At 39.0% G+C, this 27595-nt stretch overlaps 2 protein-coding genes across 2 annotated transcripts in view; one reads left to right on the forward strand and one right to left on the reverse strand.

Moving 5' to 3' along the window:
- Positions 1 to 15665, reverse strand: part of ATR (ATR serine/threonine kinase) — a 39579-nt gene extending 23914 nt beyond the window's left edge. The window contains exons 1-20 of the mRNA XM_066326350.1: positions 15607 to 15665; positions 14871 to 14962; positions 13832 to 13975; positions 12376 to 13265; positions 11198 to 11385; positions 9762 to 9956; positions 9336 to 9565; positions 8396 to 8548; positions 8061 to 8253; positions 7202 to 7461; positions 6609 to 6799; positions 6403 to 6503; positions 5905 to 6076; positions 5089 to 5256; positions 4103 to 4297; positions 3575 to 3760; positions 3042 to 3134; positions 1497 to 1627; positions 1172 to 1315; positions 221 to 314 (exon numbers count right to left, since the gene is read on the reverse strand). Coding sequence (XP_066182447.1) covers positions 221 to 314; positions 1172 to 1315; positions 1497 to 1627; positions 3042 to 3134; positions 3575 to 3760; positions 4103 to 4297; positions 5089 to 5256; positions 5905 to 6076; positions 6403 to 6503; positions 6609 to 6799; positions 7202 to 7461; positions 8061 to 8253; positions 8396 to 8548; positions 9336 to 9565; positions 9762 to 9956; positions 11198 to 11385; positions 12376 to 13265; positions 13832 to 13975; positions 14871 to 14962; positions 15607 to 15665 — 3879 coding nt within the window. The remainder of the gene's footprint in view (positions 1 to 220; positions 315 to 1171; positions 1316 to 1496; positions 1628 to 3041; positions 3135 to 3574; positions 3761 to 4102; positions 4298 to 5088; positions 5257 to 5904; positions 6077 to 6402; positions 6504 to 6608; positions 6800 to 7201; positions 7462 to 8060; positions 8254 to 8395; positions 8549 to 9335; positions 9566 to 9761; positions 9957 to 11197; positions 11386 to 12375; positions 13266 to 13831; positions 13976 to 14870; positions 14963 to 15606) is intronic.
- A 635-nt stretch (positions 15666 to 16300) lies between these two features.
- PLS1 (plastin 1) overlaps positions 16301 to 27595 on the forward strand; it is a 41271-nt gene continuing 29976 nt past the window's right edge. The window contains exon 1 of the mRNA XM_066326352.1: positions 16301 to 16359. The gene's annotated coding sequence lies outside the window, so the exon portion shown is untranslated. The remainder of the gene's footprint in view (positions 16360 to 27595) is intronic.

The raw sequence follows: 27595 nt of genomic DNA on the forward strand, positions 1-27595 counted from the left end.
TAGGAGATGCTACAGAAACAAGAATGTTGAACACAAGTATCTTTCTTTCCTAACTAAGAATCAGAACATGCTTCCAACTATGCCTGTGATACACAAAACCTATTTTGTGGTGGAGGCAGATAAATGTATTTCCACTTAACAATACACTTCACGTTTTCCTCAGTTATCATGAATTCATTTGATGCAATAAAGCCAAGCAAATAAATAAAAGAAGCTGTACCTTTCTGTATTCCTGAAGGACAACTTGAACCTCTTTTAGTTCAGGAAGGTCAGGTAAAAAATATATTTCATGCAGAAAGTCTCGTACTGCATCCCTAATAATTATTAAAAAAATATTGCAAAGAATACAGCAAACATTAGGTGAATCAGAAAAACCTTAAAAACCCATCAAAAGAAAGCAATGAAGAAATTTCTTTCAATACTGCTACTATGGCCTTCTACAAGAGCCTTTTTATTCCTATTACTACCTTTTGTTGTGAAAACTGTTGCTATGATACAATAAAAGAAAAATGAAAATCCAACAAAAGTAATCAAGATATTAACTATAAACATTCTTAAAAAAACCTTTTTAAGCTACAAAATGTAAGATGAAAAAAGAATTGACTCAACCTTATCTTCAAAAAGGTGAAGTCATGAGAATTAAGGTATTTTGTAATAAACTTGGATTTTATTTTCAGTTGGTGTGAAAATGTGAAGGGAATGTATGAAACCTTACTCAACATAATAATCTGTGCACTTCATAATTATACCTCTAATTATTGAAGAAAATAACACATTTTCTACCCACTTCCAATTTTGTACACCTCTCTTTAGCTTAGAGCAAATGTTAGCAATCATTGTTATTCTGTAGATGGAAGTAATTTTCCTATCAGTACAATAAACACATTGAAGAAAACCTGGCAGAGTTCAGTGTCTGAATGGGATGTAACTTGGCCACAGCATTGTATACATTTATAAGGACAAGATAAAAAACCCTTTTCAGATGAGGCTACCATTTCTTACATTTCAAGATCTCAAACACAATTTAGAGAAGGGGCAGTTTTACAGAACAACAGCTATTTAGCAGAAAAACAAGATTTCTCATCTCAGTGCTGGATGACTTGAGTTTTGGGTTATCCTCATTCCTGCTGCAGGATTTAAACTATGTAACTGAAAATATTTTCTGCAGTACCTGTTCTCCACTATGAGGAAGTGGAATATTGCTGTGGTTTCCTTGGGTTGGATATGTATGAGGGGCAGTAACACTACTATCACATGGCTGAGCAAGGAGCCAAGGTAGGAATGGTCCAGACTTCGAACAAAGCAATCCCAGGCTCTAAATAAGAAAAGGCAACAAAGCAAAATAATCAATGATTCTTCTCTGCAGGAAGCATTTCAGGTGAGTCATGAGAAGCACTTTAAGCTATTTCAGCACTGTGGTTTAGATTAAAACCAAACAGTATATTAAAAGACAGAAATAGCAGGGATGTCACTGTTTGAGTACACCATCAGTTCACCTGCAACACAGTTCTGGGAAGTCATCCTTGTATCTCAGAGCTGTTCTCAGCGTGGTCATCATCTTCACTCTGACTGAACTGACGTGTTTGGGACCCATGAGTGTCATTAAAGACCTCAGGCTGTTTAAAGCCTAGACAGATGAAAGTCATTGTAGCATATTAGATACTCAGGATACTGTAGGAGTCATATTTTCTATTAAAATCAGGCTGCCCTTGCTTAAGAAATCATACTCTAAGACATCAAAATTAGTTTGATATTTTAATAAAGAACTTGGGTTTAGAAGAAAAAGGGGGTGAAAGGAAATCTCTAATGACAAGGTTGTAACAAAACTCTACATTGTTTGGCCTGTTGACAGATTGATGAGGGACGAAATGTGGACACCAAAGGAGTTAATGATTATAGATGTCTATTACAAGACATGATTAACTATATATCCCAGGCTGAAAAGGGAAGGCTTAGGAAATACAGAGGAAATAAACAAACTAGCATTTTAAAGGTAAACCAAACCAAGAAAACCTGAACAGAGTTGACAGACAACTGCTCACAGAAGTCACTGTCAAGCATCAGGGAACAGGTAATAGCTCAGTTGTCAATGAAAGACAGAAGAGAACTACTGAGACGCAGGAGGCATTTCAGTCACAGTAACACTACACCAAACAAGGTAGTAAAATGTCCAGCATGACAGATCAGTAACTTGAGAAAAGGTCATGCAAGAGGAAACTCACCAAGAACAAAAAACAGAAGAAAAGACAGAAATAACAGCAGGTGCAGCAAAATAAATGCTATACAAATTAAGAAATTCAGAAAGTATGAAGAAAGGGGGATATGAATATGAGAACATTTTAACATGAATACCTGAAGAGCAAGAAAACACCAGAGAAAATGCAGTCCAGTCTATTAATGCAAAGGTTATGTACATTCTAGCATTGAAAACTTAGTGCTGAAATCACCTACACTCCCCCTGTGAGGAGGCTAAAAGGCCAGTCCTGTGGTTACAAGCACTGCCTCAGCAGAATTTTCACTTTGTCTCAAGCTGTGAGCTCTAATTTCTCTAAACGCTCTCTACTGCAAAGTTTAAAGGAGCTGTTCTGGGAGAACCAAAACTAATGAAGTCTAGCTTCTCCTGGACTTCCACCCTTTTTCTTTACCTTTACCCTTTGGTGTCCTTATATAACCCCATGCAGTAATTCCAGTTTTCTCCCACATTCCTTCACCCTCCACTGGTGTTCATTTCACACACTAAAAATCATACACTTGGATTTCTCCCCTAGAATTCCTGGGTGACTGACTCATTGCATACACTATGTCTGACTGAAATATGTAATACACTACCTGACCATTAAAGAAACCAAGAACTTTTAAGCTGCCACAAAACTCCTACCCACAGTGAGACCATCAGTTTTAAAGAATCATTCTGCGACTCTGGTATCTTTGAGACATCCATGACAGTTGCATGATCACACAAGTAAATCTGGAATATTAAAACAGTCCTTGTTTTTTTTTTTTTTTTGTTTGTTTTAATATTCAAAATTAAGTTCACACACCATTTTTTTATCCTCAATGCCAACACTGGAACTCAGTAACTGCATGTTAAAAAAAGCCAGGATACCAAGCAATTTAGGTTGCAGATAATCAGCCTGTGGAGAGGGAAAAAAAGAGTTAAAACTCCAAATAATCTTACAATTAACACATGCCAAAGCCTAAGAAGTTAAAAAGCAGGTGTGAAATGCTAATTCTGAAATATGTATGAGAAGAATCCCAAACACATAGCTACTTAAGAAATACCAGTGTTATTGAAAGACATCCCTATTAGGCTGTGAGTTTTGCTGTTTTGCAGGACGTTAGGATTTACATGTGTGGTGTTGGTTTGTTTGGGCACTTTTTGTTTTGATTTGGTTTTATTCATACTTGGTATGGATCCTTCTGTTATAGAAACACTTAACAGGAAATGTCAGCCTTTCTTGAACTTTTTGCCTAAAATAAGTGATGTTCAGAGAATAGCAAATCGCTTTCACTCTACGAATGGCCAAAAAGAAATTATTGAAAAAACTGAGCATGATGATTTTGATGTTCTTACCATTTGCTCTGGTGATGTTATTTCCCTAGGCCCCTGATAGGGATCATCCTGAGAGGCAAATGAAGCCAGTATGGACAAACCATTGAAGACTTGCTGGTAGTGCTCCCCGATCCGCAGCAATAATTCGTTGTGCAGGCCCTGGTAGTCCTGCCTCAGCAAGCTGCCCAGCTCTATCTCAGTCTCATTCTACAGTCAAACACAAAGTCTCCATTTCATCACAGTGTAATTAGCACAGAGAGACAGGAGGCATTGGGCTCTGGCTGGTTTGTTATAGAAATCAAAGGAAAAGCTTTCAAACAGCTCAATGTTAGACAAACAAAGCTTTTAGAATTTGCCAAGTTCTAAAATACTTTAGACACATTCCTCAGAGCCAACAGAAGTGATTATAAATAACAAGAACAAAACTTCTGCATATGCAAATTCCCAACCTCTGCTTTGCAGTACCTTAATTTAAATAAAGCAGAAAGCTCACTGTGCATCAACTGTTGCTCCTAATCTGCAGGTGTAACAGAGCAAATGCCAATTTACCTTGAGGTAATGCAGTGCCCGCTCAAGCTCATCCTTGGTGCAGGAACAGACCAAGTGAGAGAAGATGTATTTGAAGTTATTGATTAAAATCTCTCTCCGGTTCACATTCAGTTGCTTTGCTATGGTTCTGATAAGTGTGGAGGCTGCAGGACTGGCCTTGGCTGCAAGGTCAGGAAGCAAAACTTGCAGGGTCCGCTGGTAAATTAAGAACTGCAGTTAATGGAAAAAGCAAACAAACAACAAACAAACCCTCCAAAATCCCAGGGTTAGGCTAAGTTCAATTAATGTCAGTACCACTACACAGGTGTCTGGTCATAATTATGACCATAAATATGAACAGAAAAACTTTAATAAGATGAAAAAACCTAGTAAAAATGCAGATAGAACTAATTACTTCAGGAGCTTCTTCATCTCATCCATACTAAGAAATGTGTAAACAAAAAGTGAGCTAGCATTTTTTGTGTCAATCCAGATTCTCCACAAAAGGAAATTTTAAAAAAACCCCAAGAGAAACCAAAAAGCCAACATGTCCACAACACAACACTCGCCCAGCCTATAATTCAGCTAGAACATTGCTGACTCAACAGCTGGGCACTTCCCATCTACAAACAGGCAAAATACAAGCGTGATTCTGAAGTTACTTAGGATTTCAGAGGAACAGATATCTAACCAGATCAAAAAGATCTGCATCCACAGAATGGAAGCTTTCTTCTTTTGAAGTAAGAAAGCTGACACCAGGTGAAAATCACACCTTACAAAGGATGCCTCCAAGTGCACTGAATTATTAATATAGATATACTTAATGAGCATTCTCTACTTCAGCTTCTTATCCATCATACTTGAATTGGCACTGTAGCCATCCCTCTGACTCCTCGACAAAACTGTTCCTCTGCATCTCAACTCACAGTTGCAGCATTCCCAAGAGCAAGTGTGGATTAAAATTGAAATTCACAAACACAAAATATCAAAAGGACAGACCAACTTACTGAGAGAAAGCGATTTAGGTCTGGAAAATCAAATACACTGGCAATCTCAGATAACATGTCCAGAGCCATTTCTCTCTGGTGAGCAGCTGTTTCTTTTTGCAGCTCATTGCCCTGGCACGGCGCACTCAACACCACCATCTGGCTGGAGTGCAGAGATTCCACTAGAAACTAAGCATGAAGAAATAGGTATTCAGTATTATTTTCCCCTTGTTCACTCCCCAAAACTAAACACAAAAGTTTCACAAAAGTTTATATGCCTCTGTTTTTCTCTCTTATTCATTGCATATAGATCTATGATTACTACTTTGCAACAGAACTGAATTATCATCCACTTAATTACGTTCAGTTTTGCAACCCTGGATTCAAATATTGCATTTTTTAAAAAATATTCAAAATTAGAAAAATCCGCTTTTGATGATTTTCTTTTAAACAGAACTTTCTGTCACTAGGTAATGGGTATAATGAAAAACCTAAATGAATCATGGCAGGATTATGCCTGAGAAATGCTGACTTCAAATCCAATTTTAAACCATAGTGTCTTGCAGCAATAGTACTACAGAATGCAAGAGCCTCTATTTTAGAGTGAAGCATCTAGGGAACAGAGAAGCAACACTGTTGAGGGGAGATCACAACACAATCAAAGATTTCCCATTTCTTCCTGAATATTTGTAGTATTTTTTTCCTCTAAATCATTACTTTTGGGTCCTACGAGATTTCACCTTGAGCAATACTGCAATTCTGACCTTGGATTCCATTTTCAAAATATACACAAAGGACTCAAACACATGCACTTTCTAAACCACACACACTTTTTACCTGACAGATTGGCTTCTTGTACTGGCTGAAAAAAGCCTGCAGCTTGATGGCCTTGGCTGCTGCCAGGGCCCGGATTTCTGTGTACGCTGCTCCGGCCACTGAAGCTGACTTGGACAACAAACAGTGCAACAAGTGCAAGAGGGCAAATGGTACCAAATCTCCTTTGGATGCCCTTACAAAGTGAGCAGAAGAAAAAGGATTAAAAAGAAAAACTGAATTGTTGCATTAATAACACGACTTAAGAACATGCAATTGCCATCATGCAAAATGAGTCCTGGTTGTATTGGCATGGCTTATCTGTACTCTCTATGACAGGGCAGAAGAAAATGAGGAACGTTCCACAAAAATCAACAGCTCTGTACAGTTGCAATGGACTTGGGGAAAAGATGGCTTCAAAACAAGTAATTTACTTTTACACTTAAAGGGCACTTTGTATCACAAAGTGATACTGTATCGCAAAGTGAAACATGGCAATTTTTAAGACACTATGAAAAATACCTTCCAATATCTCCTGTTGTGAGAATCAAGGTATCTTTAAGCTCATTATTCCTTGATATTTTGGCATTTGTGTAGGCTTCTTTCATCCTTGAAACAAACAGCTGGTACATAGGAAAACAAAACCAAATCAATGGTAGCGTTTGACATTAGTGAAACAAAAACCACAGTAAGTTAGGAACAAAACCCAAAAATAAACATGAATTCACCTCTTTTATGAATCCTTCTTCGGAGTCGAGGGATTCCAGTATGTTCTTGATGCAGTCACTGAAAGCCACTCGTACATCTTTGTCTGGATCTTCCATTAGATTTAATAAAGACCCAACAAGAGTCTTCACACTGGACTCATCAGTATTAAAATCCAGGTGTTTGCAAAGATGAGGTACATTTTCTATAAATGCTGGGTGGCATGGTTGGAGGAGGAAAGGAAAACATATATTTAATATTTTTTCAAAATCTACTGAAGTGCACAAAAGAGTGATGCAAACAAACCATAAAGCACACCTTACTTTTTTAACCAAAAAAAAAAAATATTGTGAAATCAAAGAGGATATTTAGAATTCAGATTTTATCAATATTACGGTTTTAGATATGGTCATAGACCAAATTTAAGCCAAGACAGTTCAAAAAGAATATCACTGACAACATTAAATATCAGCAGTGATATCAAATGAAATATAAAACTTCAAACATCAATAGAACTATTAGAAACCCAACACAGAATAAAAGGAATGGGGAAAGGTTCAGAAACAGTGACTTTGTACCTCCGATGGAAGTGTAAAATGTTACTAAAGCCACATACCTAGCTTTACTGAACTGGGTGCTTTGCTCTCAAGGAGAATGAGAAAGGGCTTGAAAACACAGGCTTGCACAGAAGAGGTTTTTCCATGAGCAGAAGTCACAGTAAGGCTGCTACACAAAATATCATGAGTAACACTCTTAACGGCAGAGTCTGCTAAGGAAGGTCGTACATGGAATGGACCAGAAAGACAGCAAGATAACTTCCCAACTATAGCAGCACAAGCCTCCTTGACTAGCTCAGACTCATCTTTGATTTGATTCCTGAAATGGAAACAAAAAAGAAATAATTTTAATAGATAATTTACCTAGAAATTTGTTTTTCTACATTGTCTGAGTTCTCTAATTATACTGACAGTACTATCAGGACAGCTTAAGGGTCTGTATCACTAAATCATCTTTGTCCTTTTCAGATCACTCTCATGTTCTGTTAAATGTCTGAAGTAGCACTGGGCATGGTGAGGGTGGCACGCTGTAAAGAAAAAACTGAAGACTAACACAAAAGGACAGAAGACACCAAGACACATATAGAAAAAAAGGCAGAGAAGCTGTAAAGATTTAGAGACATATGGACAAATACCACATGGATTTCACTGACAAAGGTATCTCCCTGCCCTAATTTAAATTGGAGTCTTCAGCTAGCAAAGGAACAAAGGAACTTGTACACTGACATGGTAAGTGAACACTATTCTGTCACACAGACATCATCATATGCACCTATCCTGTTGATATCTGATGATATCTGAAATTAAGATCTAGCAAATTTCATATGAAATGAACATTCATTTTCGTGATTATACTCCATTTATTAGTTGTCAATTTTTCCTCTTGCAGAAAGATAGAAAAGCTGCATTAGTACATACAAAAGAGCTCTGGGAATGACGCTGCAGGACTGCATAGGATGAAAGAGGAGAGAGAATCCTTTAACACAAGTAGCCCGAATTACTTCATGGTCACTTTGTAATGCCCAGTGATAAACTGATCTTCTCCAATCCAGATGAATGTTTCTTGGGAAGAGAGACAGAAGGAACACACAGTGTGACTGAGTTTGGGGTGCTAAAGAGAAAAAACAAAGCAAATAATTACTTGATTTAAACTTTCAATACCATCAATCATCATAAGAAGGCAAATAATATAATTTTACTTTAGAACAATCATTCCAAAGTGGAGCTAGGTTTTTATACTTTAACATACTTACAGAAACTCTGTGCAGTTTTTTGACTCAAAACTACAGGACCAAACCCCCAAATTGATGTCTGAAAAGAAGAATCACCAGGATGGCTGTAAATCCAGGGCAGAGACAGCAGCCCACATAAGTCATCAAGAATCTGATCACTCAGTGGAATTTTCACTAGGGGAAAAAAACAGCAAAACAACAACAAAAATATACTTTTTCAGCTCTATAGAGTTTCTAAAACATTTCATGTCCTTAATTTGCTACAAAGTATTACTTTTTCTATTAACAAAGACTAGTATCATTATTCCCACATGTTGACATCCTATTTAGGCATGTAATAATAAATCATCTAGTGCTAAAAAAACTAAAAATCTCATTGAACAGATGACAGAATCTAACACATGAGCAGCAGAATGAATATAACTTTGGTATCTCTAGATCACTTTCAGGTGGACTTTGGGGTGTCTGGTAAGCTGAACTTATAATAACATTTCAGTCTTGGTAACTGAGTCTGTCCTCCATCCCACTAGTAACTTTAAAAAAAATGGAAGTACTTAATATTTTTGGTACCACACATGCCATGTTTGCTGAAGCTGGTCACAAGCTTTGAAAGTGTTGAGTGGAACATAAATAGTAAAGTGTGCTGACTCTGTGTGTCTTTAAAAGGAAACTGCTAAAGTTTGATCCTTTTCTATGTGTTTTCACTATCCCCACATATTCTCTTGGTCAGATAAAAATCAATAGAAGTACAGACAAAAAGATGTAAATTATGTTCTAAAAGGAATGAAATGAAGGTCTCTAAACAGAAAATAATGCTCTTTTTTTATTTAACCTTTTTTTGTAAAAGAGTTAGAATACTAGTACAAGATTCACAATTTCAGTACTTCTACCAAAAGAGACTTAATACAGCCAGATGAATTCCTAATTCACAAAATACAAGACATCTTAAAGCGTTTCTTACCTTGTGCATATAGCAAAGCATCAAGGATTTTTACTATTCTGTCAATCACTTGTTCTAGATTAACAATCTGTGTAGCAGCCTCTAAAAGCTTTCTGCAGACTTTCACTACTCTTGTGGTAAAATCAGAAGAAATCCACTTGAACTGTATATTCACCGTTGAATCTGAGGAGTTTGGAGGAGTATTCTTACACGAATCAGAGTTACACGGATGAGACCCTCCATGCTCTTTACTGTTAAAACAGAAAACACATCAGTGCAGCAAACAACATTTAATATTAACTACTTGTAAGCCAAGTTACTATGAAAATGTACTGGACCCATCCAATATTGATCCTGACACACAGACAAGCATCAAAGTAATTACACAGATTGTAATGAGAGTTACAAGAAACTCTGGGTCCCACAGTCTCCCCTGGGCACCTTTACCTGGTGGAATCTGTTGGGGAACAGCAATGAACTATGCACAGAGCAGCCACCCGCAGAATTACAGCCATCCCTTCCACAACCTGAACAACATCCCCTGGCAGCATTTCTTCCTCAAGGAGAGAGAGCAAGGATGCAGCTTTCTTAGTGATGGCATTCCACAGAGCACTCTTCAGTTTCATGTTTACAGGGCTAAGTCTGTAATTTGACCATAATAATTATTTCACAACACACACTTTATTTCAGAAAAGATAAATAACCATAGCAAAACCAGAGTTAATCTACATTTGATATAGGATTAGGAAAACAACAAATGAAGCTTTAGCTTAAATATGTTGTTTGGATTGAAAGGAGCCTAACTCCGAATTTTAGTATGACTTATATCAGATTTATTTGAAAGGCTACAAATGCATAACTCTACAGTCCTTGGAAGGTCTTGGTAACCATAGAAAGGCAAATATTATACATATCTTTGAGAAAGGCAAAAAAAGAAAATCCAAGGAACTATAGGCCTGTCACCCTAATCTCATTCTCTAAGATCATGGAAATCATGTCAATCCCTAAGATTATGGAAAAAGTCTTCCTTGAACTCATTTCTATCTGCATGAGGGACAAGAAGGTGACTGGAAACAGTCAGCATGTATTTATGACAGGCAAATCATGCACTTGATTCCTTTCTACAATGAGACAGGCAGCTCAGTGGAGAAAAGTGGGCTGCTTTTTCACAACACTGCAACTGCCTACAAAATTAGGCTGACAAGAACTTCATTAACGTCTGTATGACAAGTCCTGCAACCGGCAAAAAAACCCCTGACGCAATAGAACAAACTAACAGCTGACTAATTAATGAGCAGCTTTAGAGAAATGACCTGGCAGGCTTCTGGAAAAGTGGAACATTAGAGCAGTGTGACCTTGTTTCAAAGAAATCAACTACAGCCTGGGCTGTACTCAAAGAGTGAAGGCTGATCACAAGCCCACACCTGGAGTGCAGCATGCCCCAGCCAATTTTGAGAGCCCAAAGACAAAAAAGAGATCAACTGCTGGCACAAGTCCAAGATAATCAGGGAGCACAGCACAAGCAGAGGTTGAGAGAACTAGTTTTGCTCATCTGAGCACAATTTGACCTGCTTAAGTACATTCAGTGTAACAGCACAGCCACATACAATTCTGTCACACTAGGGATGCTCTCAGGTTTGTTCTCAGTCTCAAAACCTGAAAATAATTTTCATTGAACACATTCAAAACAGTCTCTTTGATAAAGTTTGGCTTAATTTTAACCAGTAGATTTAGATCCCTCAAAATATAACTTAGATTTGTTCCCCAAAAGCTCTTTTAATCTGCAAAGCTCTTTTAATCAAGAAGTTGTCTTTTAACTCAAGAAGTTGTCACTTATTATTCAACAGCCAAACTACTATAAAAGTAGTTAGTAAGTGCCATACATTAAAGGTGCAGGTGATTTCTTTGGATGTTTTGTGGGTAGGCTCAGTCGTAGTCTTTTCTCTGGAACTTCATCGCTGCTGCTGCTCCAGCCATCAGTATCTGAGCTCTCCAGCTGGTTCTGCTGAAGCTCCTCCAAGATTTCTTCTGTCTGCGTTTTTAAAGCTGTATAAAGTGGACTCACCAGATACTGGGATGGACAAAGAACAGAGGTACCATGATGTATGCTCTGCCTTACTTAAAGATGTGGTATTATCACTTCCGACTTAAAGTATTAAATTGCAAAATATCATGGTAAAAAAGTTCATAAAAACCTTTCTGTTCAAAAAATCTTAATTACAAGATGAAAGCTCTTATGAACAACAAAGTTTCTTGTGCTGCTACCAAAGAGGATGCAGCTTGTTCAGCTGTTACCCAGTTCCTGCCATAATACCTTGCCACCAAAGCCATCAAACAGACACACGAACAGGTAGGATACACAGATGAATGTGTGGAATAGAGACACTCAGCATATCTATCTAGTTACGGTTTTTAACTAATACAGAGTTTATTTAGGTTGAGTATCAGGAAGAAATTTTTTTATTAGGAAGGTGGTTACACATTGGCACGTGTTGCCCAGAGAGATAGTGGATGCCCCATCCCTGGAAACACTCAAGGTCAAGTTACATGAGGCTCTGAACCCTGATCTAGTTGAAGCTGTCCCTGCTCATGGCAGGGAGTTGGACAAGACGGCCTTTGAAGGTCTCTGCCAACCTAAACAATTGACTCTATTTTAATTTACACTTTTCTGTCCACCTGTCCTTAACAAACATGACTAAAATCATATGGTTGGAAAGTATGATCATCTCAAACTACTGCACACTACTTGCAAAGCTGCCCTCATGTGAGTCCACTCTGGGCCTTGCTCTCATCTTGTATTATGATTGTGGACAGACAGTTGTGCCTGCATAGCTTATGGACAGTTTAATACATCTGAAAAACACAGGAGTCCAGCTACATCCAACAGTCCAGATTTAAGAACCCTGACCTGTAGAAATATGTGAAACAGATGAGAAAAAAGAAGTATCGACCTAAACACACAACTAAAACCAGCATTTCCTAGATTTTCTTCTTTGTATAGGTATAAGTTTTTGTATATGGTCTATTCACACAATAAATTAAGTTTTTAAAATAAACCTACCTTTTGCTCTTCCTGAGTTCCAAGCACATTCACAAAAATTCTACATATGGTTCCGATACGAGCTTTTCTTATTTGTAAGGCAGATTCATAACCAGCTGGAACAAACTCCAGAAAATACTGCAGTATATGGCAAAAAGCAGTTTTCAGCTTTTCAGACTGAAGACACTTAAACACATCCCCTTCAAACAAAGAGCATAGTTTCTCTAGCAGCATATTCAAGTAGACAGGTTCAATATTTTTGTAAGAATCTGCTTCAAAAGGCAACAATGTCCTCACCAACAGTAAGAGTGGTTCTCCAAAGAGTTCTGGTTCCTCAGTATCCATTTCAAGGGCTGATTGCAGAATTTCAAAAAAGACTGTAAAGAAAATACTGGCCAGCTGTTCTGGAGGTCCTCCTAAATGAATTAACTTCACCACAAACTTCATTGCCAAGGTTTTAACTTTTGGACTGCCATACTGTAACAGAGAGCAGCCTATCCCCCAGAGAATAATATCTTGTCTTACAAAAAACATATCTGCAACAATATTTGTCAGAATAGACATTAATACAACTTCCAAATATTCTATATTTGGCATGCCCATCAGCTGTAATGGTGCCAATCTTAAATATCCCACTTTGTCACTTATATTGCTGGAAAATCTCTTTACAGTCACTGGCCAGACCAGTCCATCTCCCCAAATATTCCTCTGTACATCTCTTTCATGCAAGATGATTAAGTCTTGAAAAAGCTGTAGCAAGTCTTTAGTTAGTGCTTCAAAAATGGAGCAACTCTTCATTTTAAAGAGAAAAAGTAAAGAGCAGATGACATCACAAATGTTCTTGTGCAATGTGTTGCAGTTTGGAGCTGCAGCAATACGAAGAAGTCTCGTTATGATCCAGTTACTAAATTCTAGGACAATAAAAGAGAATCTTTATTATTAAGATAAAAACTAAAATCTCCAATAGAGCACCTCTATAAGAGCGGATTGTTTATCACTAAAACTAAACCCCTTGAGATAAATGCATGCATAAATGAAGGCTCAGTAAACAGAGTCTTCACTGGGACATTTATCCAGCAGATCCCATTGAAAAAGTGGAAAAGAAGGGGCAGAACATGAGGGTTGGGAATGGAAGACACACATTGGACACTGATAATACCAGACATTTTCCTCTGTCAAAAAAACCCCACCTTCAGGCAATGAGTACAAGCACAGCATCTCATCAACACTATACAATAATATATCTACGTAGTGATAATGAATAATGCCAAAATCCGTCCTGAGAAATTTCCATTACCACAAGTGCTAATCCATTCACATTATTCAACGTCTATCATCATATTCATTTATAAATTTATAATGATGAACTTACACTTCTGACTTTCTCCCTTTTCTGTTGTTTTGGGTGATCCCACTGTCTGCAAATTTAAATCCTGAAAATACCAAGCTTTAACATAAACATTTTCAATGAACTCACCAATGCAACTGCATTCAGTTTCCTCCTGATTTCCATCCACATTTACAAACATAAGTGGGGAAGATTTCATGATATGTTGAATAAAATCAAGCAACATCACAGAACTTGGTTGTGAATCTGATTTCTTAATCAGTTCCAAGGCAACTTCAAAAAAGAAGACAATATTTAAATCAGCATTGCAATAAACCACTTCCCAGATTTTGTTCACACCTTATGAGAAATATTTTTAAAATATACATAAAATACTATGATACAGCATTAAACCTTCCATATTATTTATTGGGAGTATATTTTTTTAATCCATGAAAATAATTTCATGCATATTGTCACCCTCTACGTGACTCCAAACTGTATGAAGAAAACTATAGTCATTAAATATTATTAACCCCAAATGCATTAACATTCAGTTAAAATTCTATCCAACTCTATGCTGGGTGAAGAATAGCAAATACTCAGCATTTCCCTAGGTTTACAATCTTGCTGGAGAAACTTCTAGAATATAAAAGGTTTTAAATGGTAAATTCAGCTTACTGAAGGAGGAAGTTTTGTAACAAAACACTGAAGGTATCTAATGCTGCTCCACCTACCATCCTCAGGTATCTCAATCATATCAGATTTATCCAGATCCCCCAGGGATCCTATCCAGTGTTAATTAGTGCAAGAAGGAAACTATCTGAGATTCAGACAATATTTCAATTCTGAAAGACATGTGAATATTAAGAATTGGAAGCTATGTTACTCATGAACAGTGACATTACTTGACACTCCTGCTTTTCAATGTTGTGGGCATTTCTATTCATATAACCCTGCAGTGCATTCACCCCCTCCTTTGGGGGTGTGTATGTATGGTTTACATACACAGGGAACTGCACGTCCTAACAGACAATACTTCACCACAGACTTTATGAAAAAATAAGTCATAAGTGGTATTGTATTCAACTAAAACTTTCTTAAAACGAGAGCTTTAACTTCTATTTTTGGCAGGAATTACTTTAAGTATAAAGCAGACAATTTTAGATGATAGGAATGTAATGCTTACCAACATCTACATCTGTAAGAATTCTGTCAATGAACTGGCAGAGTATTTGTCGTGGTTTCTGCACAACTGTGTTGTATTCCTCTGGACTAGCCCTAAAATTAAAAGAATGATATTTTGATGTTACCAATCTTAAATTACAAAATAATTATTTTAAATCTATCGCAACAACTTAATGTTAAAGACTGATTTTCTTTTCTTCTAGAAGTCTTAAAAAAATAAATATAAATTGATTTCTTGATGTTGCGTAGAGGTTTGGGGGCGGGCGCTGTTTGTTTGTTTTAGTGACTGGCCTGTCCCTCGGCACACAGGACTTGTAGAGTCACACCTTCAGTATACAATTGTTCCTCCACATCAACTCGCTGCCGCCTGCACAGCAAAGCTGCAGTGCTGGCGCTGCCGTGAAGAGGCCGGCGTGTATCGCTTCATGCGGCCCTCAGCGAGCGCTCGGAGCACACACACAGCGGCGGCCCCGGGGGCTCGGACACCGCCAGGCCGCCGCTGTCAGCCTCTGCCAGCCCCACCCGGGGGGAGAGAGGGACAGCCCGGGCGGCTGGGGCAGACCCTGGCAGCTGGCGGGAGAAGGGACCAGCTGAGGTGAAGGCGCGGGCCCGGCCGCGGGACACCTCGCACACCTCCTTCTCCCCTTGCCCGCCAAACACGCCGGGCCAGCCTCCCCCAGCGCAGCGCGGCCCCCGCACACACACGCGCTGCACGGCGGCCGCCGGGCCCGTCCTACCCGGCGAGCTCCCGCAGCGCGGGGATCATGGAGGCCATGCCCAGGCCCTGCTCCGCCATGCTTCCACTTTGAATCGGGCGGCGCGGCGCAGGGCGGGCACGGCGGGACGGCGGCCGGCAGGGCCCAAACCTCCTCCGCCGGCGCCGCTGGGCTTTAACCGCTTCGTCTCCGCGCACGGAGCGGCCGCGGCGGCTCCGGCTCGGTCCGTGATGGCTCCCGCGGGCCCCTCGCCGCCTCAGTGAGGCCCTGCTGCGCGGAGCGCTGCACGGACAGGTAACGCCCTGCGGGGGCGAGCGCACCCCGCCGAGCCTCGGCCGGTCCGGCGGCAGCGCTGAGGGACCGCCCGGCCCCGGCGGGCGGCTGGCGGAGTACGGGCGGGCACTCCAGGGGATGGGAGAAAGGAAGCGACACAGTGTTGAGAGTTAAGGCTTAAGCGAGGAGGGGAACGCCCGAGCTGCGAGGGGCAGCAAGGAGGAAACTTCGGTGCCAGAGGAGCGCTCGGTGCAGCTCCCTCTCCGGGCAGGCGGGACGCACCTGGGTGTCAGGTGTGGGGCGGCCCCGAGCGCCCCCGGCCCGCCCCCGCCATGCCCCGCCCGCCCGGGCCGCCCGCGGCAGCAGGTGGCGGCGGGGCAGGAGGGCAGGGCGGGCCGCCTCTCCGTGTCCGCCGTGCTCCGTGTCCGCCGTGCTCCGTGTGCGGCGGGAGCGGCCCGGGGCCAGCGGCGGGCGGAGCCGGCGGGAGGGCGCCTTCGGCAGGTGAGCGGGCTCGGCGCTCCTCCGCACAGGTAGCGATGAGCGGCGTGTGTACGATACAGTTCTGCTTTTTTGTTATTGTTATTGCTTTCTGAGCGTACGTTGCTTTGCGTTTTGTTTCTTTTGTGAGACGTTTACACGTGTGAAGCAGCGGAGGTGTCGATGAGAGCCCCGCAGGGACGCGAGGCGGTGCCGGCGCTGAGCGGGAGCGTGTGGCCCCGCCTGGGCAGCGAGTCCCGAGCGCTGGGGAGAAAAAAGGATAAAACAAGTGGTTATGGGCAGGTGTGAACCACACGGACAGTACCGGAGGGGACACTCAGCTCTGAGCTTTGTTTTTGTCATTAGGCTCTTTCTGCGGTTGTGTGTGAGCTTCGCTTAGCGTTGTTTCTGGGTTGAAATAAAATCCTCTCGGAGGATAATTCTGTTGCCTGTTTCCACTGTGCTAGGGCTGTCGCTTGCATGTGAAATAACTTCAATTACTTGAACCATTTCAGATCAATGCTTTCGGGAACCTATTGCTAATATTTCATTCAGAGATGGTTGTTTTTGTCCAGCAAAATACATGTTGGTCATTTCAATAAAATTCTGCTGGCCTTTTAAAGGCTGGCAACTTGGCAAGGACCTAAAATACTTCTAGAAACTTTACAAAATATAGCTGGTTTGTTTTCCTGCATATATTGCAATTTTTTCTACCAGCTGACTTCATAAAATGTTAGTCTTTCTAGAGTCATTCCTAGAGACAAAGAGGAACCGTGTATGGTTTGTTAAGCAGAACTTCAAAGATTCAGGAAGACCAAGTACGTCTGGATTTTGTTATTAGTTACTTTGAACACAAAGTTTTCTAGACCATTTCAATTTAAAGTATCTATTATTGTGGAAATAATATTCTGAATATGAATTTCCAAGACTGAAGTGCCGATCACACTAAGGAAGGTGTAAAGTGTACTGCTTGCCAATTTGATGTAGAGTTAAAACTCCCGTGTTATCCCTGATGAACGTAAGAGAGAGCAGGATGCTGTTGGTATATTAGGAAGTTCAAGAAGATTCTGTTATACTAAGAAATAAGCTAAATTTACTAAATCTTAGGGTGGTTGTTTTTGCTGCTAAAGCACAGGTGTGTCATATGAAGTGCTTAATAAAAAAATGTGCTTTTGCATGAAGTCTCTGGAGTCAACAATGAGATCGTATTAATATAGGTATTGTAGAAATGCTTTCATTTATCACAGGTAGAATCCTACATAAGTTTGTGCTGCAGCTGCTGTGAGCATTTACTGAGCATGTAATTCAGGCTTTTTTCTTTTTTTGCAGTAAATACTTCTAACAATTCAGTAGAGAGATCTCCTGCTCCACATTCTTCACTGAGAATTTTGCTTCCCAGTTGCAAAGCCCCATCTACTGACTTCTAACCATACCACTGAATTTCCCCAGCTACCGTGGTGTTAGAGGGCTCCATATGAGAGTGCCCATAACAACTTAATTGGACTGTGAGGGTATGGATATAAGTAGTCTCACTCAACACAGCCTAGTGTTTTATAGACCCTCCAGGGAAACAGCCTCTGAAAGACCTGGTTTCATGTCTTGCTTTTCTTAAGCACAGAATAAGCTTCTTGTTTCTTTCTCATCTCATTATGCTGCACATTTCTGTCTCTTGGCACCCAGGAGGAGAAGCAGGCATGCTCTCATGCATTTGAAGAGTGACTAATTGCTAATGAAGATGATGTACCTGGAGACCTTTCTCTGTTTTCTACTCCAATGCAACTATTTCATATTGGTGAAAGGAATCTTAGATGTGCAGGGCCCAGCTTGCAGAACTCAAGTCAGGAAAAAGAATTAATGCAGATAGGTACAACTAAGTGTCAAATGCAGTGTATGCAGCGCTACCAAGATTTCTGCCAAAGCTGCTATACTTTTTTAAAAATTCTTTCATTTTTTTAACCTGCTCTCTTCCCTACTTGAGCAGTCCTCTCATTGCACGTATTCTTCCACACTCAGGCCTCTCTCTTTCTTGGCTTTCATTATTTTTTTTACCACGTGCATCTGCAGGTCATTGTGTTATTTTAAGCCACTGAGTGACTTTGCGTTGGGCCAGCAGGTCTGAGAGCACAAGAGCACGTTAGTTGTGCTTTTATTCTGAGGCATAATTACTGTTCTCGGGGCTCATGCACTCTGTGGATGCCTGTGAGCTGTCCCCCCAGGAGGCTGGCATGACTGCAGCTCAGTCTCAGCTGTCCTGCAGACACACAAAAGGAGTCCATGTAAGTGCACGTGTGAAAACACCCAGCATCAGGGGTGCTTAGGGCTCCTCATCTGCAGGGCTGCTGCAGTAACACCCACGGGGCTGGGAGTGCTCCAAGTGCCATTTTCCTGTGCAGTGATGCAGGTGCCTGACCTTTGGACACAGGGCACTGCCCCTGTGCACTGTAAGAATGTGGATTTCAGCACTTGTGGCGTTTATCTCGGCCTCTGTTGCTTAGTCAACTGGAATGAAGTGGCACAGATTAAAATTGTGTGTCACCCTGAGTATTGGTCTGATGATTAAACTAAACAGTAAAAAAAAAAAAGGGAATAGTAAATGGTGGTAAGGGCAACAGACAAGCCAGAAACCTAAAAGCAGGTTGTGTACATCCAGCTAAGCAAAAACTAACAGGTACAAGAGAGGAAAAAAGTGGGAAAAGAAAACATATAACACTAAAATCTATTTGACTTCAAAATATAATCTTGGCAGGTCCTAGTCCTACAAGCATTTATTCACATTTTTTTCTATGAACAAAACTATTAATACGCTACTGATAATGTAAAATACAGTATTTAGTAATTTGGAGGAATGATATATTAGATTATACATTCTTTTGGAACCTGCTTTTATTATTTGCGTAGCAGTAATTACTTTTTTTTTTGTTTATCTGCAACTGCTACTTTTAAAAATAGTTGCCTATGGTGTTTTTTTTCCCTACTTGTTTCTTTATTCCCAGTGTTTCTAGAAAAGTGTTATTCTTGAGGCTAGTAGCTGTGGAGGAAACTCACAGAAATGTACTAATACCAGTATCAGTGTGTATCATCAAGACTTCTTGAGTCGATAGATTTTGAATGAGAGATAAAATTCCTGGAGTCTAGTTTCCTAAAGAAAAAAAATACAGAATCTGGAGTTTACCCTTTTAAAAAAAACTTGTAGCCATGGTGATGCTTAAACATCCTTAGTGAAGTGTAAAGCTCTGTCCTAGCCGTGCTAGGAGAAGATTGTGCAGTGTGCATTTAAAATGTCATTTGAAGTACATTTGAGAATTCTAACTGTTGAAATTATTTTATTCAAATATTCTTTTATTCAAATATTTCTTCAATGAAAATCTGAAAAATGGTATTAGCTACCATTGCTCCAGTTTTCATAGTGGGAAGTTGTTGTTTGCTGAGAGACATATTTGGAGCTCTGATTTTCCATCTGATTCTGTGTTCTGTATGGACAAAAACTGGAATAGAGTTAATGTACAGGAATATTGATAAAAGTTCTGCTAAATGTTCACTTTCCCCATTGTATTGCTTACTATAGAAATCAGTGCAGTGGAGGAGGAAGAAGGGGGATTCATGTTCTTTGTCCTTTTTCCATCTTTTCTTGGAAAGCAAATAAATTAAATCTATATGCAGTGAAGCATTATCTGTTACTTCTTTGTTCCTTGGTGAGTATTTTCCCAGTACTTAGAGCTTCCAGTACTCTGTGAGGATTTTGTCAGTAGAATAGACATCATCTTAACAGCCTGCTGTATGGAAATACCTAAACTGAAAAGTTTAGGGATACTCGTACATGTAAGACTTGATGTAAAGTCTCAGTGTAATGTTTAGTTCCACCCTTCTTATTGCAGTAATTAACTAAAATACTTTCATAGCATTCACCATGATGGCTGAAATACTTCACATCCATGCTGTTTCCATAAAAGCTCCAAAAATCACCATGTCTACATAAACAGATTAAATAAATGTAGGATAGACTCCCAGCAAATAGCAGAATGTGATCCCAACAAACAACTGTCCCTGGGAAAGGCTCCACTGTACTGTGACTGGGAATGAAGAAGCAATAAATTGTAAATGTAGTTCTGGCAAAAGATACTCAGCTGAGCAACTGCAATTGCTCTTCAACCCACAACCTAGGTCTGAAAATCTTCTGTGGAAGGTGTTGGCTTATTAGCTCATTTTCAGCCTGACGTTCAAGGAGCAAACAGTCAACTGGTGATGGTGGTGTGATTTGTAAAGCAATATTAACAATGAATATAACAACTGACAGTGGTCAGATCAATATGAATCAGGAATGCCAGGTTACTGACAGAACCCCTTCTGCATTACTGGTTTCTTTATTACAGTTTTTAATCATTGCTGTTGCTAAATCTTTCAAAAAGGGTTTGAAAATGAAACAGTAAGGATGATTTCTCTATTCTTTGCTGTATTATATTTGTGATAAAATTACCGATTACATTATTTCAGCTTTGATTCATCTAGTCTCATGCAGGGAATGCTAAGTGTTAGCCATGGCCTTATTATTTACATAATTATCTGTTTTGCTACTTCTAAATGTAACTTGATGAACTCCTGGGTTTTTATGGGGAGGTGTGTACTGGTTACTGCTATTACCTACAGGTGTCCAAGGAGAATAAAGGTACTGCATCACAATAGCTCATCACCGAGACTGGTATTGCTAAGCCTCAGAAATAAATTATGCATAAAGCAGAATGTGTGCTTCGCCATGTATGCTTTTGGTGGGAAAGGATTATCAACCCACTTTCAGGGCTCTCCTGGCAGATGTTTCCTTAATAATAATAGTCACTAGGAAAAAAAAAAAAAAAAAAAAGCAAGCTGGATCCAGTATTTCCCACTTTCATTCAATTAGTGTATTCATCCTTTCATCTCATTAATAATCAGTACTAGACTAGACTGGTGAAAAACACTGACATGTAGAAAAGCTGAAATATTAAGTCATATGTTATCAGCAAGATTATATTTATTTGAATGTGATTTCAAGAGTTTGTTTCTGTTGAAGGTTCAGGACTTAGCTGTTTCTTTCACACCAGCTGTTCTCTAATAGATTTGCTTTTCCAGAATTTTTATAGTTTGGAATTTGTTTGTCTTGCTTTATCAAGCAAGATAAAGCAAGATTTGTCAAGCTCTTCTTTTAACTCCATATCTCCCCTTCTCCCATTTTGTTTGCACATATCCTGCTGCTACTCTTTGCACTAATTTATCATCTTATGGCAAAGGGAAGTGAAATTCTTTCTTTCATATCCTAAAGGTAAGGCAGTGTAAAGTAGTATGAAGTTATAATTTTCCTTTGAGCTGATTATTTTACTTCTGCAGTCTTTCTAGTCCTTCCAAGCTTGATTTATAGAATCAAGATGTATTTAATTGAAGCTAGTGGGGATTTCCTCCTCCCTTTCCAGGTAATATAATGTGTTAAATGTGCAATAACTGAATATAAAGATATATTTCATTTTACTTATCCTCACCCTTATCAGCCACTTAATCGTGGCTGAGTATTTAATTGTATGGGGCAGAATATTTTTCACATCCCAGATGACAAAATGTTAGCGCACATAAATTTAGATTTTATCAAGAATTTCTTTTTTTTTTAAAAAAAGAGAATTAGTTATAATTTAAATCATATTAATAATTCTCTCTTTTTAAAAATAGTTGTCACTTGCTTAGAGTTGCATATAGAGGTAACTACTTCACTAGTGCAAGACCTATTGGACAAATTCTTCTAAAATCTATTATCTTGTTAATCTTAATTATTGACATTTATATAGCTTTGATCTCTCAAAAGGGATTTCATTATTCTGGTATTACCAGAGATTAAAAAAAATAATTAAAACTAGTGTGTGCACTCCTTAAAATTTCCAGAATCTTTGACCATTTTGCTTGAAACTCAAACCTCTCGAATGGCCTCTTCACCATGGGCAAGGTGGTTTGGTCACCTCCTACCAAAGCTGCTCCCAAGAGAAGCTTGGCAGCAACACAAGACTTGGTTTTTGTCATGCCAGAGCAAATCCCTTCTTCTGGCACTGCTGTTGTGTTTGTTTTCGTAAGGTGGCTTGCAGCCTGAAATGGCAGCCCTTGTGCTGTGTGAAAGACAGCCTACTGGGCTTTTTAATGAACTTCTGTCTGATAGACTGCCTGCCTTAGGGAAAGTAGAAATTATGAAATTAACTATTATTAATAATAATAATTAATAGAAGCACATGTTTTGATTGCATTCCAAAATTTCTTCATGCTTTCCCTCCTTTCAGGAGGGAAATTTTTTTTTTGGTGTGATAAATCTATGGAGCCGACTCTTCTACCATAGAGTTTATTCTTTAAGCTGCCATTCTGCGTTTTACTAAGTAAATTAAGATCTAGGCATTTAAACTCAATAGGATTAATGCATATCAGCCCTCCCCAATGAAATAAGCATATGTTGGTGACTAACTCAAGTCTGTGTGCTGCCTAAGAAGTGCTTCATTAAGATGTCACTTCAGTTGTGCTGCTTCCCACTGGACTCCTCACCCAGCAGGAGACAGACCAGCAACAGTGGGAAAGCTTGGAAAGGTAAGCGTGGTACTGACTTGCTGAGTGACAGTAACAGCACAATACATACTTCTGTGTCATGTTTAGAAACTTAAAAACAGGGATTTAAATAATAGGGTATTGTTTAATGCTCAAGAGCATTAATTTTGGAGGCTTAGAAATATGAGTTATTTTTCATTGTCACCATGTGAAGGGACAGTAAACAATGTGACAGAGTTCCTGAGTTTTTGTGAAGGTCAGTAGGAGTAGGATGATCCCTTTGGGGCAGACTTGTAGCTAACTTAAAATCCAAACCATATCAATCAAAATATTATGTGAAATTGCTTATTTTATACGATCTCCTCCAAAGACCTTTTGTCCTTGTGAAAGAGCTGATTTACCAACTAACTGCTTTGTCTGTTGATCATAGTTGATCATTTTATCATCACAGAGTCCCTTTTTGGCTATGTATCTCATTTGCCAAATATATGAAAATCTGCTCTCAAAGTCTGAACAAGTGTTATGGCTTAGGAGTGGTGTAAGAAATATTATTAACATTTTCCTTTGAAAGTGTCACAATTTGGAAAGGCTTTGGGCTGTAATCTGGGAGCTTTGGAATGCTGTAGCACGTACTGCAGTGTGTGAGAGCAATTGTCACTTTATCCTGGGACATCTTAAAATGGCTAACTCAAAAGAGATGTAAATACATTATATTTAAGAATACTCAGTGTTTCAGCAAAGAGGCTCATTACAAAGGTGATCCAGCGTACAGTATTTTTTGTGTTGTAAGTATTGTACCTTACTGTTAGTACATGCTAGATAACTGTATGATTGTCTCTTTCTCATTCTACGGGACTTTAGGTAATTAATTTTAAAGCAACAAATAAATTTTTAAACTATCATTTTTTTTGTTTTGTGAGGGTTTTTATTAGCCTAACATTATTTTGTAAGATGATTTTTTATGATACTTATAAAAGTAAACAAAAATTCTTAAAAACAAAAATTCTAATTAACAAAAATCATGAACAATTTATGCAATGTTTTCCAGCGGATTAATAAAATGTTAGATTTTCATTGTTTTAGTAGAAAAACCTGAATATATCTTTTGTTTAGATTTTTTTTAAATCGTGACTTTGTTGCATAATTGCAATGTGTGGTTCAAATGCTTAGGGATGTCTGTTCATGTCGTGAGCTCAAACTATCAAAAAAGATAAATTGTTTAAACCCAAGATTTTGATGGGTTTATTTTTTTAATTTTGTTTTCTGTTGTTTGCAAAAAAGATGGCAAAGTTTTCACCGAAGTATTAGAAATAGTTTTCATTAAAGAATATCAAGTTATCTGCTAATCACAGGTATGCAAAAGCCAAGATTTTGAATAATTTAGTCATAAAAAAATTTGCTCAGGAATTTTGTTCTTTTTCATTTACAAAATATGATTAAAAATGACAGTTGGCAACAACAACTGTAGATGTTTTATTCTGGCCTAATTATTAAGAACTACAGCACCAGCAAATGAGCTTCCTGTGTGCCCCAGATTGTCTTCTAGTTTAGAAGGTACAAACAATACTCTATTTAGCTTTAGTTACTCAGATTTACTAATGTGCTCCTTTTATCCTCAGCCCTTGGACAAACATAGCTCCTTAAAGCTCTGAGCTGGCAGCCAGGTACTCCTTGGGCATCTGTGGGCTCTGCAGAAACTGGCTTTGAAATGCTGCCAGTCGCTTTGGCCACGTATTGTGGAGGACCCTCCTTTTCCCTCTAGCTGGACCAATGGAAAAAGAAACCCAAAAATAACCTATGAATTTTCCATGACAGAAAATCCTGGCTTGCTTGCAGTATAGTAGCTGATCAGTCTAATCTAATAATCTTTTGAACCGTGTGGAGCTGAAGGGGGCATTAGTGGGTGTCGGAAGGCCTTACTGCCATCTGATAATTAATGAAAACTGGAAATGTTCTGGCACCATGCATCTATTCAGTACTATTTTATAACTGCCCTTAGCTAGGGTATGGAGAATATGTGGCTGTAAATTGAACTGCTGAGGGCAGAATGAATGCATTTCTATTGTTGCTCTTAATGATATTCACGTGACTAATGTCTGGGGTGACCTTAAAGCTAAGTTCATTAGTAAGAGTTAGCCTGTGTCTCTCTGCTGGAGTTTTACTATTTGTAGCAAGCTGAGGTTTCCTACTTCAGCTACCAAAGAACAGGCACAGGGCAGGAAAAAGGCAGTTTTGTGGAGTGTTGCTGTTGTGGTGTTTTAACACCTCCCTCCTGTTCTGCCTCTTAGACTGTTTGTTCACCCAGAGCTTTGTTCCTAGTTCTGCTCTTTCAGTTCCGTGGTAACTAAATGTTATCTTCATGCTCAGAGAAGAGAAAAATGGTTCGTAATATTCTAGTTGGCTTAAGAAAAAGGTCCTGTTCTGAAGTTATGAATGCCATAGAAGGCTGAAGCCTATTCCTCAGCAATGAATAGGGAGTAGTACAGTATGTCCTGCCTCTCGAGTGGCACCCAACCTGGAAGAAGCAGAGGTTTGGGACAAATACTGACAACATTGCAAAAGATCAGTGACATTGTAACAGATTAAACAGTCCAAGGTGAGTACGCTTTGATTGGAGTAGACAAAATGCAAAATCCGGCAGTCTCAAAAACTGTGAAGCTCGTAAATTGTGAAGTTGTAATTTGGCACAGTTTGTGGGGTTGAGAAAATACACAAGGATCTGTTTAATTCTAAAACAAACTTCAAGTCTTTCGGTGACTGGAAAGCAGGGCTTAAAAAGTTAATCTGATAATAATAGGAAGTAATTGAAAACAGAAGACAGGTGTTATTCCATATTTCATGAGGTTTTTAGTTGCTTACGGTCTGATTTGTGGGTTTTTTGGAAATGTTATTTTTGTAATCCAGACTATTGCTTCTCATTAGCTTTCTTTGTTTAGTGATTAATTAGCAGTGCTATGGTTTATTTAGGAGTTAAAAGAATAACTAAAACACAAACTCTGACATATGACTCTTATTTGAGATTACTGGGATACCCAAAAAGTCCTACTGTCAAATGAGGGTTCTGTCAACACATCATGAGCTCTGAGTTTTTGTTGATATTCCAAGAAGTATTGCAGGATGTTTTCCAACTGAAATTTCCTTTAAAAATAATGCAACTTATATTTCTTACTGTAGTTGCATGCTAACAGAAGCTGCATGTTCCTAAACCTAGACAGAGAAAGGAAGATTAAGTATCATTTGCTGGTGTGTCTTTTAACTCTCTTTTGCTGTTGTAAACTTGATATGTAATGTCAGCCTAGGCACAAAAGAGTGACTTGAGGATGGAGTTCCTGAATGAACTTGCTTTTAGTAGTGTAGCCTTTCCATTTATATTTTAGTGTAGTTTGCTCTAATGAAGTGTCACAGAGACACCAAGTTTGGACTTTTGAAAATAATTCTGTTCTTCAGAGCAGTTACTGGTAATCAAAGGGTTTTATGAGTAAACTGTTTCCTACTTTCTCATCAGATTTTCTCTCTGTTATTGGTACTCTTTCCTTCTAACACGTATTTCCATGCTAAAACTACTATGATGCTTTGACCTTTGTAGGAATTAATTTTGCCACAGTTCCTGTCTTTGGCTGCTGTAGTTTTGGTTCAGTCTGTATTTTTTTCCATGCTTTTGGTCTCAGCATCTGGGGTAGCAGCTTGCAGTGTTAATTGGGCAGCATGATCCTTGCCGGCTGTGGCCCTCCAGAGACAGGGCATTTTCCTGGTCACTGTGTGGACACATTCAGAAATGATGCACAAAGCAAAGATACTCACGTGGAGACGAGGTCAGCGAGGCAAGGGAAGCCTTTGGAACAGAAGAGCAGGAAAGGTGCTTGAACAAGTTGTCCAGGAAGAAGGGTCTAGCCCATTTGTGTGCAGGGAAATCAGCATGGGACACAGGTTTCAGTAAGTAAACTGATTTTTGGAGAGTATGAAATGACCCATCCAGAAGGCAAATGATATTGATGGTGAGAAGAGGTAAGAATATGTCACATAAATGAAAGAATACATTATATTGATTGAACTTCTTCTATTCAAGGCTCAATCATATGCTTCCTGGACCAGTGTAAATATTTTGATGTTTACACATGTAAAGAGGTTTCTTCTACCAATTCACCTTAATTCTAACTGTTACTTCCTTGCTAATTAATTTGAGTGTAGTTCTGCAGTCACGGATTGCTTAAATACATTGTTGTGTGTGAAACGGAAAAGCAGGAGTTTTGCTTTCAGAACAGTGCCTTTAAATGTTTAATTTATGTTCAAAACCCCAGCTTCGGATTCTTGGATAAAAAGATGAGGTGGTGGGGTTGCTTCACTTCTGTTAGGATTATTTATGTGGATTATAGGGAACAGTTTTAGTGTTTTTGAGATGTCTAAGAAAAAACATGTTCGTGACTAACAGGAATGAAGTTTTTCATTGGAAATACATGTGACTTTAATGCCAAATAAAAGAGGACCCAATAGTAATTAAATATCAGAAACATAGAGGTGAAAGTGAATCTCTCAGGTGTAAGCTACACAGCAGCAAGTTTTATACCAGGATTTGTTAATTTCCTTTATAAGCACTAGTTTTAACTGAGTCAGTAAAAGGTAAAAAATATTCTAAACTCTGGAAAATAAGGTGGAAGCAAAGCAACTCTAAAATGATTCACATTGGGAAGATTAGAACCACGCCCACAAAGGTCACATG

The sequence above is a fragment of the Sylvia atricapilla genome, chromosome 10, assembly GCF_009819655.1.
Source record: "Sylvia atricapilla isolate bSylAtr1 chromosome 10, bSylAtr1.pri, whole genome shotgun sequence".
Classification (NCBI taxonomy): Eukaryota; Metazoa; Chordata; class Aves; order Passeriformes; family Sylviidae; genus Sylvia; species Sylvia atricapilla.